General features: G+C 40.1%; 2 protein-coding genes across 8 annotated transcripts in view; both read right to left on the reverse strand.

Moving 5' to 3' along the window:
- EPRS1 (glutamyl-prolyl-tRNA synthetase 1) overlaps positions 1–5,440 on the reverse strand; it is a 49,283-nt gene extending 43,843 nt beyond the window's left edge. For all 4 annotated transcript variants that reach the window (XM_019639640.1, XM_019639639.1, XM_019639638.1 and 1 more), the window contains exons 1-4: positions 5,278–5,440; positions 3,330–3,414; positions 2,144–2,243; positions 1,115–1,271 (exon numbers count right to left, since the gene is read on the reverse strand). In XM_019639640.1, coding sequence (XP_019495185.1) covers positions 1,115–1,271; positions 2,144–2,243; positions 3,330–3,414; positions 5,278–5,323 — 388 coding nt within the window. In that variant the 5' untranslated portion in view covers positions 5,324–5,440. The remainder of the gene's footprint in view (positions 1–1,114; positions 1,272–2,143; positions 2,244–3,329; positions 3,415–5,277) is intronic.
- Positions 5,441–8,448: 3,008 nt separating this feature from the next.
- Positions 8,449–18,067, reverse strand: part of BPNT1 (3'(2'), 5'-bisphosphate nucleotidase 1) — a 19,616-nt gene continuing 9,997 nt past the window's right edge. For 3 of the 4 annotated variants that reach the window (XM_019639676.1, XM_019639674.1, XM_019639672.1), the window contains 6 exons: positions 17,433–17,481; positions 15,506–15,597; positions 14,346–14,390; positions 11,529–11,726; positions 10,394–10,499; positions 8,449–9,037 (listed from right to left, as the gene is read on the reverse strand). In XM_019639676.1, coding sequence (XP_019495221.1) covers positions 8,889–9,037; positions 10,394–10,499; positions 11,529–11,726; positions 14,346–14,390; positions 15,506–15,597; positions 17,433–17,481 — 639 coding nt within the window. In that variant the 3' untranslated portion in view covers positions 8,449–8,888. The remainder of the gene's footprint in view (positions 9,038–10,393; positions 10,500–11,528; positions 11,727–14,345; positions 14,391–15,505; positions 15,598–17,432; positions 17,482–18,067) is intronic. The other variant, XM_019639675.1, reaches the window with a different exon arrangement.

Here is an 18,067-nt window from a genome sequence, read left to right on the forward strand (position 1 = left end):
GAGATGGCTTAAAGTTGTGCTTCTATAATACAATTTTTAAAACGTGGGCATATGGTGAAATTTTTCTAATACTTTCATATATTTTATAGTATTCACAAAAGTAAATTAAAAATATTTCTTCAGTTTAATTCACTGAAGTGAATACTAAATCTTGTCCTCACTACTACCAAACACCCTCTCTAGTGCCAACACTACATATCGTAATTAAGACAAAGTTTTAAGGAGATCAACAAGAGAACAAAATAAAAATTAAGATCAAGCAGTAGCTCATTTCTTCAGGTGAAATATCAAAAACAGGTATGGAAGCAAAGTTTATTTAACATCACAAAGCTATATCCTTAAGACATTATCTTCCTTTCATGAACATTAAGTCCAAAATTAAAATAGATAAAAATGCCTAACCAGAATGAAAAGGTCTAACCAGAAAAGGCCTTCAGTTTATGTTGGTTATTATTCCAACAATTTAATTTAATTTGGAGAAAAGTTTAGGCCACAAAAAAGTAGAAAGAATAAAAAACAAAAACACACAGAACCCAAATTTAAAGAATAAAACATTTTGGCCTATTTGCTCTAGGTCCTTTTTTTTTAAACAGAAAATAAACTAACAAAATTTAAGTCCTCTTTGTAGCTATCATCAATCCCATACTCTTACCTGTTGCAAACTAGTTGCAGAAGAGGGAAAAAGGGACCTCTTAGAGGAACAACCCCAGACCCCCCTCACTCACACCTACTGAGCAGCCAGAGGCAACAGTGCTCGGAGCACATTAACGGCTGAGAGAGACAGCAGAGGTGCTGGCATAAACGGGACAAGGGCTGCCTTAGCAGGAACAAGGCCAGCTCCAAAGGCAAGAGGGGAGCCGGGGTAGTGAGAGCGAGCTGACCTCAGGGGATAGCAGAGGATGGGGAATTCCTGTGACTGGATAGCAATAAAATAGCCAGAGTGGCCATTCCTTTGTAAGGAAGTCCTAAGTGACTGCCGGTAGGTAGGTAGGTAGGTAGGTAGGTAGGTAGGTAGGTAGACAGATGTTCATAAACACGGAAATATGTGTACTTCTTACCCAGTAAAACATTCAATAACTACAACACAACGTTCTTCAAGAAGAATTATTGATACCTTTCAGGGTGGCCCAAACACATAAATCTGCTAAGCTCAAGGAGTTTCCAACTAAGTATGTTCTCAGAGACAGGCCATGATTGAGCTCACTGATTCCAGAAGGAAACAAATTACATGAAGACAGTTTTGTAGCACTGAACTCCAACCAGTGATCAATCTGTAAACAGAAGGACAGAAAAGAAGTACATCCCAGAGTTCACATTTAAACAAAAACAAACAATCTCAGTTAGAACCATGACTTTACCTCAATGACAGAATTTACCATTCTGTGGATTTAATTCTAACTGACTGGGATCTAAATTGGCACTTAAATGAACAGTTTGTTATTATTTTTCTATGCTTTGTTTGCAGGGGCACTGAGGGGTACTTCAGGGAAGAAAAATGAGAAATGGTGGCAAGACTAACCTGATCGAACCCAACAGGTGGTGCCTAGCCAAGTAGATTAATTCACTTGCAGAATTTGAAAGTAGCTACTTAGAAACTATTCTTTGCATTTTGAATTTTAAAAGATCTAGGAAAGTTAGAGCTGAACAGAAATAGCCAAAAAGGAAAAAAAAAAGAAAAAAAAAACATCTAAAGGGCAGTACTGAAAGTTAGCCTACTGTTGGTGTAATTAATTAAATAAGGTATATACTTAGAAAGGAAAATGGGATCCAAACAATGTGTGTGGCCCTGGGCAAACCTCTGAACTTGTCTAGGCCTGTTGCCTCATCTGTAAAGTAAGGGAGCTGCATACAATGATCTTACAGTCACATCCAGCTATGAAATTCTAGGAGTCTAGAAAGAGGAAGACAACACTCAATAAACCAACAGGACAGCTGGTATGGGGTTAAAAGTTCACATTTAGAAGCTAAGAGTTTTTCTCTGAAATTAAAAACAGTACGAAAATTCCTTAACTTGGTTTATAACTAACACTCTGTTAATATCCTCACATAGAATAACTACATAAGCCAACAACAAAATGAAGTCCTCAAAAGAAGAGAAGCATAAATCGAAACAGAACACACTCTGGAAATGTTCATTCCTTACCTCAGTATGTTCCATCAGGTTGGAGCCATAGAGCCTCGCTGTAGCTGCAACTCTAGCCAAGTAGCGAAGTATGGAGTTTATGTCCGTGAATACCACATTTCTAGAATATAAGCATGAGATGAAGAATCGCTGTGGCTCTAGGAAATCAGTAAGTCATGAGACTTATAAAGGAATGTGAAAATAGAAATCTTATTATATTTATCATGTATTTCCTACTACAGTAAAAAAAAAAAAGATCTAATTTGTTCTTTACTGTTTTTATCCTATTCGAATTTGTTCTGAAATGTACAGCTAAATCCAATAATTGACTTCAGAGTAGACTATCTATGTGAGCATCCCTTTATTAGTCTCTACATGCTTATTCAGTGGTGAAAATATGAAAATATACTTGGGATACTGAGAATAACAGTGGTTTAAAATACATCAAGGCCATATCAAGGATATACTGTCATAAGCTAGTTTTATCACTTCCAGGTAAAGATGGCAGATTAAACCCCATCAAAATTGTTTTGTAAAAATTATTATTTTTTAAACAACAAAAATTTATTCTTCCGTAGTTCTGGAGACTAGGGGTCAAAGCAGGGTGTCTGCAGGGCCATGCTCCTTCTGAAGGCTCTGGGGAAGGAGTCCTTCCTGCCTCTTGTTTCAATACTTGGTGTTCTTGGCTTGTAGCTACATCACTCCAATTTCTGCCTCGGTCTTCATATGGCCCTCTTCCCACTGTGTATCTACTCTTATAAGGAAGGACGCCAGTAATTGGTTTGGGAGTCTACCATAATCCAGTATGACTTCATAAAAATTGTTTTTTAAAAAGACATAAAACTATAAAGAAAAAAGAGACTATGGAGATGAGACAATAGCAATAAAATAATTCTTACCAAATTTATTTGTTTCCTATTATTACTGATTCAAATACTTATTTTCCACCAGAATAAATTATAATGAAATTGAAAATCCTTATGTATAAATCTTTCTGTACATTTCTAGTTTCTTTTAAACAGATTACAAGAGGAATCCGATAGCTTGCTGACAAATATAAGTCTCTGGATATAGTTCTTCCAGAAAGAAAAGAATATTTTTTATAGGGACAATCTACCAATGAGCAAGTAAAATAAGCATATAACATTTAACCCTGAAATGTAAAAATGCTCTTTAGTACTGAAAACAAAGATACAAAAGCACTTACTCAGACACACGAAGAATATTCTCTTTCCCTTCTTCAACAGAAATGCTGACGTTGTCTTTCACATGTTCTACTGCCAGCAAAGCGCCTAAAAATAGTAAGATAAAAAGATTTCTCTTTATCAACAAAGTAGTACTTAAAACTGAAATCACAAAGCAGTAAGGATGACTCAACAAGCCAATATTAAGTCCTGTAAAGACTAAACTTTCCCCCAGTAGTCTGTAAACAGAAAGTACTATAGTCTCTTGGTCTCAGAGAAATAACAAATCAGGCACAGTCCAATTACTTTTGAATATGCTCAGCTTCCAGATAGGGACTCTGAAATTAATCTTCTCCTCCCTCAGGAGACAAGAAGAAATTAGAGTCGCGTCTTGTATAAAAGCTATTGTAACTAGCATTTGAGTGACTGCTACGTGGTAGGCAGTGTGCTAAATACTTTAGTCATTATAATGTTTAATCTTTGTAGTAACCTAATGAGGTAGACACCTTTACGTCCATTTTACGGAAGAGGAAACTAAGGCTTGGAAGGGTTCAATAACTAGCCCAAAGTCCTTGACTAAATATGTGGCAATCAGGATTTGATTCCAGGTCTAAGGCAGTCCAGAATTCGAAACCTAAAACACTGCCTCTCAACACATAAATTGATTCATTAATCCTTTGTCCCAAATTCTGGCAACCCATCCGATGGAAGCTATTATCCCTCCTTTCTTAAACAAGGAAACCGAATGTGGGGGCCAAACAAGGTATTTGCCAAGGTTCCAAGGTTCCAGTTAAGTAGCAACAGGGATTGGAAAAAGGTCTCCAGGAACCAAACGTCTTTGCTCGTAACTACGAGGGTACACTGTCTAGGGCTCTGGCAGCCCAAGAACCAAACCCGTTTCTTCTCGAGTTTATTGATTTATGTGAGGTTAGCCCATAATTACTGGACTTATGCTAAAAACATGAGCGTTTTTTAAAACGTTTCAAGTGGCTACTAAATGGTGGCGTTTTGTTACAATACACGCAGAGCACCCAAGTCTAAAGCCTAATGCGTAATTCATCAGCTCTGTGTGGCCAGTTGTAGCTAAAGATCTGAACATTCGACACGTGTATGTCTGCAGCTACACACACACATGCATTAACAAAACGAGATCAATAAGCTCATTTTTCTGTATGTCACTTTCCCAAAGTAAGAAGGCAGACATTCTAAGCTATCCATCCACAACCTTGGCCACGTTGAAAATGCAATTCCGAATCCAACTTCAGGTGTATCTGGAAGGTGACAGGTCCAACGTTTCGTCTGACACTTCCTACAGCGACAGGGCGTGGAGTTAAGGCAACCCCATTGGCCCGCAGGGTTTGGGTGCTCCAGCAATTACCCTGCCACCTTTAATTAAAAATAAATGCAACCTCTGCTGCCATTTCCAAAGCGACTACGATCCGTCTGCCTTGTTTGCTTTGAACCCAATGAAACGTAAAGAAAAGTCAAACAGATTGAAGATCTTTTCTAAAACGAAGGCGGGAGGCATGGTCCAGAAACATCAGGGGGAAACGCTAAAAGACGGGGAAGCGAAGATCATGGGATTTTAAGTTTTAAAATGTTGTTTCTACGAGCAGCTCTCGTTCTCCAGGGGAAACCGTGTCAAAAAGGCACACGACGGGTTGGCTGGGTGCCATCCCGCTGAGAGAACGGGTCCGAGCTGAGCCTCATGTCACCCCGCTGTCGCGGCTCCCGCGGCGCCTCCCTCCACGCCCGAGAAAACTGTCTTCAGGTGCAGGGCCTGCCGGGGGACTGACGGCGAGGGGCGCCAAGGCTACTCGGGGTACAGATCGGGGGAGAGGCGCAGGCCTCGTCTCCCGGCTCGTGGTCGCCACTGCGCAAAGCCGCGGCGCGGCGACCTTCCGCCCCGCAGCCGCCCAGGCTGACGCAACCCACACGCAACCCACGCGGATCGGCAGCCTCGGCCCTTACCCAGAGGCGGGTCTCCGGAGTTCACGGTCAGACAGAGCGTCGCCATCTCCACCGGTCGACGGGTCTACCAGTCAGTGCGCCTGCGAGGCCGCCGAACCACCCCGGAGCCGCCGACAGCGAGAAGCTGCAACGTGTACGCACCGGACGCTGCCGCAGCCTTCGCCCCGCCCCTGCGCCGTGGCCGCCGCGCTTGGCGCACACCACGTGCGTCATCGCGGCGCGCCCTTCGCCGGTTTCACGGCCTTGGACCCTGCCCCTTGTCATTTAGGGTCCGCAGGGCCTACGTGGCTTCCCCCGTTGCTATGGGGAAGACGCTGGAGCTGATGAGACTTACAGTATTTCGGAGAGCGAGGAAAGCAAGGGATAAGACCGTTTCTACAGTGTTAGGGGCGTTCCCATGAAGCACGAAACAACACCCAAAGCGGGTTGTATATTGTCGGTGGGCACTGCCCCCATTTGTCTTGGCTTTGTTTGCCTGGACTGCGCGAGCGTACTTTACACAGGGCCATTTGTTTTCTTCTCATGTCCTGCGTGACGTGTGTGTGTGTGTGTGTATATATATATATATATATATACACACACACACACACACATAGGCGCGCACGCGCCTGTGCTGCAGACATCGTCCAGGGCTGCTATTAGGGCTCAAGGGGTCCAGGACTTGCTCTTAAACCCCCTCGAGAGTGCTGCTTAGATTAAATATGGGGCTTGAGTGCTTAATGCAGCTATAGAGGCGTTTCCACCTGTCCCAACCCACCGCTAAAGATTGCTGTCTTTATATAGCCAGCCTCTAGTAGGACAGGCTCCTGCATCAGAACAAGACTTCTCCCCCTACCCCTACCTTCCTATCAGTCTCTAGGGATGGGATGCATAATCTCATTTTACGAAGTTCTCCAGGTGATTCTATGCACACCAAACTCTGCCTTTTCAACCTCCCTTTGTTGAAATTGATTGCTGCGCACCCTGCTAGCTCTTAAGATTCTTGTTTGCTGAAAAACCTTATCTCAGACATCTTTGGATTCCCTGCAGTGCCTGGCACAAACTGAGTCCTTCCTACTCTATCATAATTAGTACCAGGAAAAGGCCGCAAAGCGACTGATTGCTGCGGGGGGGTGCGGGGACAGTGATACAAAATTTACTTTGAAAAATATACCACACAAAGGCAAGCATGATTATACTGATCTAAGCATGGCTGATGGTGCTATTCTAAGCATGAATTTTGTTGCTGCCAAATGAAATAAATGGTCTGTAGAAGCTTGAAGATCAACTCACCATTGAGAAATTAATAGCCTGGCAGGCTCATAGAATATGAGCAAGAGAGATGTGGGTTTGTATTTACCTAAGTTCAAAGTGGAAACGACCCGTGACCTCAAGATCATGCTGGGAGCCACTGGATACTGGACACCTTCAGTCAACAGGGCACCAACTTCTCGGGCATGACCAAGAGCATCAGTATCATGGTGTCTAAAATCCTACACAAGTCCTATGTGGAGATGACTGAGGAAGGCATGAAGGCTGCCACTGATGTTGTTCCAACATCATCAATTTATGCATTTTCCTTGTTGAGAATTTCATTAAGCACAGTAAGATCAAGGTGGAGTCTCTCCCCCTTAGATGCTATTAGCCTGCCACTCCTTTTGGGAAAAGTTTAGAGTTGTTCCAGTAAATTGATTGCTAGAATAACAGGTTCTCTTTGATTTATTTTCCTTTCCAGTCTCATAGTCATCACTAAGAATTTAATAGTCTCTCTCTCTTTCCACTGACACATGTAAACCTACTTTTGCCATTAAAACTCCCTTTGGACAAAATCTTCAACATCCTGATAAAGGGATATTTCAATAGTGTATCTTCTAAATTCGAAATATTCTGTTTGTGACCTGTTTTAAATAAACCTAAGTTATTCCTGCTCTTCAAACTTATGAACAGACACCCACATTTCTCTGAATTTAGGTGATACCTGGGACCCTTACATGTCTAAATTTTTAAAAAAGTGTATACAGTACATAAGTAAAACAATGAATTACTGAAAAGAAAATACTAACACAACTGATACCGTGTATTATCATTGCATTGTTAACATTCTATAGTAATCACTATTTTAAGCTTACCATTTTATATTGTAATTGCATATATTGTCTTTTGTGTTATAAGCTTCTTGCACACTGTACCTTTTGTTTCACATCTTTTATCCATTTGCACTTTCCTCTTGCCTGGAGTAATTTTCTCCCAGGTTTTCATGACTGACTTCTTATTTAAATCTCATATCTGAATATACTTTCACATACGTTTTGATGCCTTTAAGTTTTTTTTGGCTAATCTTGCACTTTCTTATCTATTGCCTTTCAGACATAATTTTTACAGATTAATGTCTTTTAAAACACACACACACACACACACACACACACACACACACACACAAAAGCAAGAATTGGAACTACTATCTGTTTAGACTTGTAAAGATGGTCCCATAATCTGTTTAGCCTCATGTTGATGGTCTATCTCAGCTAGTACATTTTTCTAGCAGCTTCACTGAAATATAATTCACATACTATACCATTCACCCATTTAAAGTATACATTCAATGGTTTTTTAGCATATTCAGAGTTGTCCAATCATTAGCACAATCCATTTTAGAACATTTCGTCACCCTAAAATAAACCTTGTATCCTTTAATAGTCAATTTCATTTCCCCTCAATGTTTAAAATTTGTTTTTTAAATTAAGGCTATATATGGCCCCTGCCTGCCTCCCCAACCTCACTTTATAACACTCTTCCCCTTGTTCATTTTACTTCGGCCTACTCTAGCTTCCTTTCTGTTTATTACTTTTTTTTCTCAGAAACATTGTGCTTGTTATTCCCACTAGAAGTCCCAGCTATTGGCATCCAGTTTCCGGCTCATCCATCACCCCCTGCGAGATTATACTACACTATCTTACCTAGTGAGTTCTAAACTTAATAGATTATGGAAGTCCCTGGAAATACACAGAATCAAAATGGCTGGGGTGGAGCCTGTGATGGTATTGTTTTTAAAGCTTCCTAAGTGATTCTGAGATACAGCTGGGTCTGAGAAGGGTCAAACCACTTGCTTAATCAAATAACAGGGAAGTTTATTTAACAGACTGGACAGAGACTAGCTAGAATTAAATAATTTAAAGAAGCGTTCCCCATAAATCTGTTTCATCAACATACATAAGGACATTTTATTGTATTCATACCTGGAAAACTTGGAACATTATTGTGAAAAACAAAAATGAGATTCAGATAACAACTTGTGCTTCTGTGCCCTAAAGGAATCTGGTTTATACACTAGGAATGTGGATTAAACAGTTGACCAGGGTAGTCAGTTGGAACTGAATCTTCCTTTCATTTCTCCAAATAAAAGGAGGAAAAGAAAAGTGACAGGCTTTACAAATTCTCCAGATGTCAAAAGTGGTCTGGTTGATTAATGATTCAAGAAATTTTAAAATTCGATTTTCTGCTCCCAAGTCATTAAATATAAATCGCTGATCATCACTGAGTAAAGGTGGAGCTCCTCATGCCCTCTGACTCGTTTTAAAATCTATAATTTTGAGAACCAAGTCCTTCTCTGGCCAAGTAAACAAGATGTCCCTCTAAGGAACAAGTGCGTTTTTAACAGATTCAGGAACTCGACTTGCGTAGTAGTCATAATTCCTCAGCGTGGCCAGGACGCCTGCAGAGTTCATGTGCTTCACTTCCTTGTTGTACTGAAGGGCATTTCCATGAATGTCGGTTAACTTGCCTACAGAAAACACATCGATACAATGTCAAGGGCTGATTGGATCATTAGGTTTCCAGTTGTTTTTAAGTGCCCCTTGCTTCCCTATGCAATAATATCCAATTAATTCTGGATAAAATAAGGAAGATAGTGGTTAAGTGTTAATTCACTTGAAATTTAAGACTACAGAGCAATTCTGACTGATTTCATTAAAATAATTTCATTTAGCATTTTTGGTATCAACTAATTTCTCTTTTCCTGAGTTGATTACTTTTTGTATTTGTTATAATTCATCACCACTATCCCCATTTTCAAATGTGATTTTTTTTTCTACCATTTAATATTGAACACTTTATGTTCACAAAATATATCTGTATTATAGTTTCTTGTAACATCCTAGTGAGAATGGATCATGATGGATTTAACTTCCTTGTCATGTAATATGTTAATCACATATTGACACAATAATATACTAGGAAAAATGATAAAATAAAAAAATCAAGTGTTTAATAGTAGATGTGACCTGGGCCGGCTGAGTGGTTCAGTTGGTAAGAGTGCAAACTCTGAACAACAGAGCTGCAGGTTCAATTCACACATGTGCCAGTAAGCTGTGCCCTCTCAGCTAAGATTGTGAACAATAGCTCGACCTGGAGCTGGGCTGCCATGAGTGGCTGGCGACAGTGTAGGCTGCCATGAGCTACCATGAGTGTCTGGCAGCCCGCGTGGGTGGCTGGCAGCCAGCGAGAGCTGCCATGAGCGGCCATCCAATGGCCAGCGAGCGACTGCCTCCACCTGGGAAGAGCGCAATGATAATACCAACATGGGCCAGTGAAGCAGCATCCTCCACAACTAGACTGAAGAACAAAAGGACAGCAACTTGTCTGTTCTGCTTCCCCGATTCCCCGACGCTGTTCCCTCCCCCAATTCCCTAATAAAATCTTTAAAAAAAAAAAAAGAGTAGATGTGACCTGATGTCTATTTGAAATTGAAATAATCTTACTATGTATATATTTGTGATATAGTTTCAGATTAAAAAAAATTCTAACTCTGATCTTCAGCATTAGAACTGACATATTTACCAATATTGGCTTAAAAGAAACTGAGATGATATGCATATTTTGCTTTTCAAGAAAAAAAAACCCTAAAAGCATTAAAGCCATAAATTTAAAATGTTTGATTAAATTAACTACATGCAGATCAAAGTTCAAAAGAGAAACTAAAGAAAAATGAATTGGCTTTCTCCCCTGTGAAATGTGGGGGTTGAACTGGGTAATCTCTAACTATCCTGAGTCTAGCTAGGTAAAGTAGTATTACTGAATGTCTTAGCATAATATGAGAATGGTATACAAACTGGAATTCCCCCAAACAAAATGGACTAACCTCCCACAGCATGTAAAATAACTTCCGGAGCACAGGTATCCCACTTCTTACATCCAGGACTTGCAAATACATAAGCAGAGGCTTTGCCTTCAATCAGCTGAATAATCTGTAAGGTTAAACATAATAATTATCCCTCAACCATGAAACGAATGAGGTAAAATAAGAAAAAAATTGCTTGTTTCTATCAAGTATATTTCAGTTCCTTCCCTACTTAGATTAAAGCCTTTAGCAGGTTTCAATGACAAAGGTATTGTGAAGAAACACAGAGTACGTGCATAGTAATATAGTCATCTGAGGGGAAAAGAGCAGTTAACAAGCTACAAGGAGGATATCTGAACAGTCTCCATATTCCAAGTTAGATAAAATAAAGTGGGGGTTTTTTTACGTTGTTTTTCCTTCTTACTGTAAAAACCATACTGTAGAAAAATTAAAGTTTCTAAATCTTGTAAACAATTGACCATTATTATATAAAGAATAGAGAAATATCAATCACTGCAATAATGTATACATTGTAATAAGTCCTAACAGATGTGTGATGCTAACTAGTCTAACAAGTTGTTTCATAAGTCTGCAGAATCATATCTATTGCTATTTCCACTACCAAAATATACATTTTTAAAGAGTCATCTTAACAATTCCTGTAATACTCTTCTAAAACTGAGGTCATTGATAAAAATTGCATGACTCAAAACAGTGACTGGCTATCAAGCGTTCATTAGTCCCTTCACTTTTCTTTCGGTTATACTGTCAAATGATTAGTACTATAAAACTCAGACATCAAATATTCAGATGAAGAGATCAGACTGGGAGAATGAGGAGAATCTCAGTGAACACAATGTAACCAATTGTTCCTTTCAGTGCTATTTAAGGTCTAGGAAGTAATCCAAGAGGGTCCTTGAGAAAATCAGGGCGGGCAAGAGGCACGGGCTCTTATCTTAATAACTGAATTCTCTTAGATAAAAAAGACATGAACCTTGACATTTTTAAACATGCAAATGCTGCTGAAATGTGCTTTGAATGGCAAATTACAATCTTTAATGTCTTCTCCAAACTCTTCTTTCACATGTCTGAAAAGCTCAGTACATCTTTCCATGATTTGGTTGCATTTCGGGGTGGATGGCAGACGGTATCATACCTTATTTCCTGCTCCTCCCACTCGCAGCACATCATCAGGGTTCATGGCAGTAACACAGTCCGTCACCAGCTTGTTGCTATGGGATCGGGTGGTCGTGATAATGTGTTTCCCAGAAGGCACTTCTTTCAGCTGAAACCCAAAGGCACCTAAACCTAAAACTCCCCAGATTGTCCTTCCCAACACAGCATCTGGTCCTGCCTATGTAAATGGGTAAAACGACAGCAAAGCTTGTAATTATCTTAGCCATAAACAGGATAGTTACATCAGCAGCAGCATTTTTAAAAAATAAAACACAGTACAAAAACAATATCACTGACAAAGAAATTTTCCCCAGAGAATCAACTGATTACTCTCCTTGTTCCTTTGGTTAATAATCGGGTTTCCAAGGTACTGAAGGGAGCTTTTGGTTATTCCCTGGAGTCCTCAGGGAAGGAAACATCGTATGATTTCTATTGCTCTCTGAATCATCAAATAATCTCATTATTGTATTTGAAATAGCTCTTTGCCAAAGATGCTGAAGTCTCCAGGAAATGAAAACACTGTGTACATATTAATGACTACTTTTCAATATCCAAGAAACAATGAGGATCATGTTATTATGGGAATAGGCAATGGTGATAACGCATTTTGCTGCTGTGGAGATGGGGCAACTGAATAGGCTGGTACTGAAGAGCAGCCATGGAAAATGGGGGTCAAGGTCAAAGATTTCACTGGCAACTGTGGTAGTAAAATGACAATGATAATGTAATCTTAGAATCTGTTCTTTTCCTTTGCAGAGCTCAAAGAACTTGCAACCACATTGTTCTAACTATACGTGTCATACAGAAAAACATAACCTGTATTTCATGGAAAGCAAAACTGATGCATGAGATGATGAACACAAAGTATCAACGTACCATTATGTAACCTAATAGATATACATTGTAGACATACAGACACAAGGTTGCACAAACTTTCCACCCTGCACGTATATTTTGCTGGATACATAACGGGTACCAGGCACCATACTAAGAGCTTTACGTGTATCATCTCATTTAATCTCCAAAACAAGCCCATGAAGCAGGTATTACCATCCTTACTTTACAGATGAGAAAAATGAGATTGGGAGTTGTTTTAAGTAACCTGACCACAGACTCGAGGAAAATCATAACCAAACTTAGGCTCATGTGTGTTCAAAGCCAATATCCCTCATCATTAACCTACAATGCCTCAGTTTATTGTCAAAATGCTTTCAAGCACATCATCTTATTTGGCCTATAACAGTACCTTGGGGGCTGTTACAGTGAAACTGGCTTCTGTGGCAGGTTGGATCCCTTGGGAAGCAGCCTCTGAGACAGGTAGGCTGTTTATTAAGGAATGCCCTTGGGACCAACACCCATGGAAGGGAGGGACGGCATCATGAGAGGACAGAGGGAGAAATCAAGCTGCGATGCAGACCCAACAATAGCTTCAGATGCTAAGATTGCATTGTCATTGTCATTTTACTACTACAACGACCCTAGGGGGAGCTCTGGAGCTAGAATGGCTCTTCAAGGCTGTACCAAATGGGACAAAATGCCAGGCCTTTGCACCGCTGCAATAATCAGTCACTAGCAATGAACTGCCTGGGGAACAAACGTGTCCCTGGGCGAAGCAGCTCTGTACACGTGACAGCTGAAGGCTGTCTGCTGATTTCACTCCCTGCAAATAGGGCACCAAAGGCACCAAAGAACAAGCACTAGGGGAAGGGGAGGGTCAATGCACGTTCATGCGCTTCCTCTGTTCCCTAGAGTCTGTACTATGGAAGAGGCTGGAGTCTGAAAAGCAAAGACGGGCTCTCCAGGGGCCCTGGGTGCTCATGAGGCTTCAGCTTGATTGCTGAGACTAATTTCATGCACTCAAGAAACCTGCTTATTAATTCAGCTCTCCAGTTATTCTGCAACAGAGGAAAGCATTCTAAATAGTGGGCATGAGTATTCGGGTCTCTAAAAAGTCCTATTTCCTTTGTAAGTGAATATGGAGGCAAAGAGGAAGGGACCACGGAATGTGGCACCCCGGTGACATAAACACAGCGCCTCCCTCAGTCTCTCTCACTGTCTGTCCGTCAAAGGCTCTACACCAATTTTCTGGGGGTAACGAAGGCTAATATTCTCATCTTACTGATGAGTTCATTAAATCCCATAATGGTTAAGAAGCTAGCTCCAATACAACGATAGACTGGGTTTCTTTGCACCAAGCCACTCTGTTTCCTTTATGTTCCTATCAGCTTCAGTATCTGTTAAAAGCAATCATAGAGTTTTAATTGCTAAAAGGTTTTTATCTGGCTTATGGGAGTTAAAGTAATGGGGAAGGGCTTGGTCCGGGGTTTGAATCCCTGATCTGCCATTGACATACTGGGTGGCCCAGGGTAAGTCACTTGCCTCAGTCTCCTTTTCTTTAAAACTGGAAAGGTTTCCTTAAAGGATGAAGGTGACTATTAAATGAGATAATGCATGTGAATTCCTTGAGTCTGGCAGTATGCAGTAAGCTCTTGATAAATTTTAGCCATTATAATGATGACGATTATTTAACATTGAATATTCAGCCTTGAATACGACCAACAGAGCTGAGCAATTTTCTATTTGTTGCACCAAATTTTAAGGCATTAGCAAGAGAGAAGGAAGAGAGAGGGAAAGGAGAGTGTGCAGGAAAGGTGGTAAAGGGACAGGTGACAATGGGGAGAAGCAGAACAGGGGAAAATGAACTGGTACAAGGAATGGAAAATGACTAGCTGGGGTACAGGTTGCCTCCCTCTTTTCTAGCTGCTAGTGGAGCCAAAACCCTAGCTCTTTTTCTCACCTTTGCTTCATGCCTGTGTTCCCTTAACTTCTGCTTTCCATTGTTCTGTGGAAAATGAATACAGTTTTTCTGATCTCAGAAAAAAGTGATGGAAATTATTAACAACGTCTAAGCACTCAGATCATTTTTTTGATAAAGGCGCCATGCATTACAATGTTATCTATGAATGAAATGTTTCTTTTAAGTAACAGTATTAACATACTTTAAAAGTTTACATAACTACAAAGTTGCAACTGTACATAAAAATGTATAAATATTAAACATGTTAAAAGAATTAATGGACCCTTACACAATTCAATATGACAGACTTTCCCAATACTGCATAACTATTTTTGCTAAATAATCCTAAGAAGCACATGATTATAAATAAAAGTTTATAATCATGCAAATGATAGAATAAAACAAATTCATCTTAGAAGTAGAGATTAATCCTGCTGTTAACGCAAATGGAAATTCAGAATAGTCCCTACTCTGGTTACCTGTTTCTTCAAAATTCTGTCAAGGTCACACTAATGTAAATATTACAAGTATTTTATCTCAATAATTTCCTTTAACATTTAATGTGATTTAATGATATATTTCTGCTTTGGAATTACATTAATCTCTTGCTTCTAAGGAAGACAATTGCTTGGGATTATAATAGAAAGTCAAAGTAGATTAGAGAGAAAAATAAGAGAAAAGGATGCAAGAGCATATTTAGTTCTGCTATCAATGCTGACTGCAATTTAGGCACTCTGTGGTATTACCTGGAAAACAACATGGCTACCATCTTTCTTGGTTGAAATGGTTCATTTCTTCAGTGTGCTTCAAGAACCACCTGTAAATCAGGTGTCTCAGTGACTAAGCTAATCCAAGAACCATATCACTAATTCCCAAACTTTTGCATTTGAATCATAAGGCATACATAAAAAAATATATATGTAATAAGCAGTGTGTCTACATACACACATTCATACATACTATACATTCCTGGTATCAGTGCCCCCAGAGGTTCTGATTCAGTAGGTCTGGGGTGCAACCTGGGAATCCATATTTTGAAAAGATGACTGCATGTACAAATAAATAAGCTATAAAAATCACTGGATTCGAAAATATCAGGAATCATGTAACACTATCATTATTTACCTAATAAAATACTTTTGTGTCAATTAGAGCAATACCTGGTAGTTGTAATATGGCTGGTTAATAACTCCTGCTATGGCTTTCCCTTCATAAGCAATTCCAATAAGAACTGTTACATTGTCAAGAAGACCTATAAAGAAGAAATGAATATCAATTACAGAACTGTCTCATGTCGTGACTCAGCATCAGCACATCAATTGCTCCAAGTTATTTTGGCAGTAAAGGTAAGGGATTTGCAATGATTCATCCGTGATCAATCCCACAAATTATGAGAGAGAGCCGGCCAGAGACAGAAGTAGGGTCTACGGCCACTTAGCTGAATTGATGCACATGGTTTCATTGGTACAATTTGATAAACCAGCCCTAACTGCCCCAGCCATTATCATTAAATTCCTCTGGGTCCCCTCAGCCACCATCCAACTCACTCCTGCCTGCTGATCTCTCTCTATTCCAGGATTATGCTCTAGACTTGCATTTCTTTTTTTGAGGGGTGGGGTATTGTTGGGGAATTGGGGAAGGGGAACAGCCAAGTTGTTGTCCTTCAATCTTAGTTGTGGAGGGCGCAGCAAGCTCAGCTCCAAGTCCAGTCGCCATCTGGCTGCCAGTGGACACCTCGCGGCCACTCAGCTCAAGGTGTTGTGTTCAATCTTAGTTGTGGGTGGGCGTAGCCCACCATCCCATGCAGGAATTGAACTAACAGCCTTGTTGTTAAGAGCGCATGCTCTATCCCGAGCCACCCGGGCGGCAGCTCAGCTCAAGGTTCTGAGTTCAGTCTTTAGTTATGGGTGGGCATAGCCCACCATCGAACAGGCAACCTTGTTGTTAGGAGCACGCGCTCTCACCAGTTGAGCCATCCTGCCACCTGTTGGCAGCTCAGAAGCAGCTCAGCTCAGTCACAGTTCACTGGCCCATGTGGGAATCCAACCAGCGACCCTGTTGCTCAGTTTGTGCTCTTAAGCTAACTCTTAATCAACTGAGCCACTTGGCCGGCCCTTAGACTTGCATTTCAAGCCTCTAACGTAAGGATTTTCAAAGTGGGGTCCATAGACTATCAAGCAGCATTAGAATTCACTACATTACAATACAGGTTCTCGGGCTCCTTCCCAGAGCCAGTGAATCCAAATCTCTGCAGGTGGGGTGCTCTTACACACCCTAAAACTGGCTAGAGCTTCCCTATTTCTCAGTGGAGTACAGAGGTGTTTTCAGGGCACACACATGCATACACACGCACATACACGCTCAGTGTAGGTGACTCACAGATAATGTCTCATCCAAGGACAGAGGGAGTTTTTTCTAGTAATTATGAGAAACTTTCTTTTTTCAAGCTATAAAGCCAAGAACCAACATAAAAAAACCTACGTAGATCTTTAAGTCAGAAATAAAACTTTCAGCTTACGCTACACTCCTAAAACCTAAAACTCTGGCTGAGCCTGGTCTTTCTTACTTTCATGTTGCCAATTTTATTTCAATTTGCTGCTTTCTGATTTTTCTCATCTTAGATAATTTCAGAAAGGAGATATACTGTACTGTGTTTTGAAACCCACCTTTAAAGGTGAAGCTGTAAAGTGAGAAAGCAGTTCAAGGACAAGTGGGTCCCGCGTAGAAGAGGTGTGTGGCAGAAAAGGGGCAGTACAGCTGCGCTTTCAACAGTTTTCTACCCCAATAAAGCTGGGGGTTCAGGAAAATCCCTTTGGTAACATCGGTTTAATGTTAGCTGTTCTCACCTGGGGGACATTAGAATTGTGGGGCTGTGGGGTCATATTTAAAGGAGATGAATTTTCTCCTTCTCTGTCTTGACAACCACTGGTGTGTAACAGTTAGCTAGGATGGGCACAGATACAGCTTTAGGGTACATACATAAAATGTGACACTGGCTTTTCATACAACATGTGAAATATTAAATGTTTACAACTAAACATACACTAGGTCCTACTGCTGTCGAATACAAACACAAGAGATACCAACCTTCAGTATATTCTTTGGTACCGTCCAGAGGATCAACCCAGACCACAAGCTAAAAAAAGAAAATATCCAAATTCAGCATACAGACTATAAAAAAATAAGTTTAAATAGATTAACTAAAACTACACTTTTTTTCATTGTTGACATTATATTATAGATGGCTTAAACCAATGTCATTAGTTTTGTAACGGTTAAAAAAAAATCTGTTGTTTTGTAATCAGGGGAAAAGTCCATTTAAATGAGAGAAAAGCCTGATTTAAGAATTTTAAATATGACATGCTTAACTAAGAAAAGCTTCTTGTCAACGGAACACTAAACACAATGCCATGAATACACTGAGCTTTAGATGGTGGTACCGGGAAAACTTTTAAATGGCACCAAAATATTTTGAACACTATGTGGTTGCTACTCATTTTTATATATAAATGCTTATTTTTAAAAAATGACAGTCCGATGATCTTAAGATCACCATTTATATATGACAAAGAAAATGAAATGGTTTATAACATTGACAGTAGACTAAAAAAAAAAAAAAAACTTCTATACTTAATAATTTTAACAATATTCAGCATATGTGGCCTTTAACCATGAGACTTATTTGAGGGAGAGCCTGTTTCTGATGGAAGACACCACGTCTC

Source organism: Hipposideros armiger, unplaced genomic scaffold (assembly GCF_001890085.2).
Source record: "Hipposideros armiger isolate ML-2016 unplaced genomic scaffold, ASM189008v1 scaffold_45, whole genome shotgun sequence".
Classification (NCBI taxonomy): domain Eukaryota; kingdom Metazoa; phylum Chordata; class Mammalia; order Chiroptera; family Hipposideridae; genus Hipposideros; species Hipposideros armiger.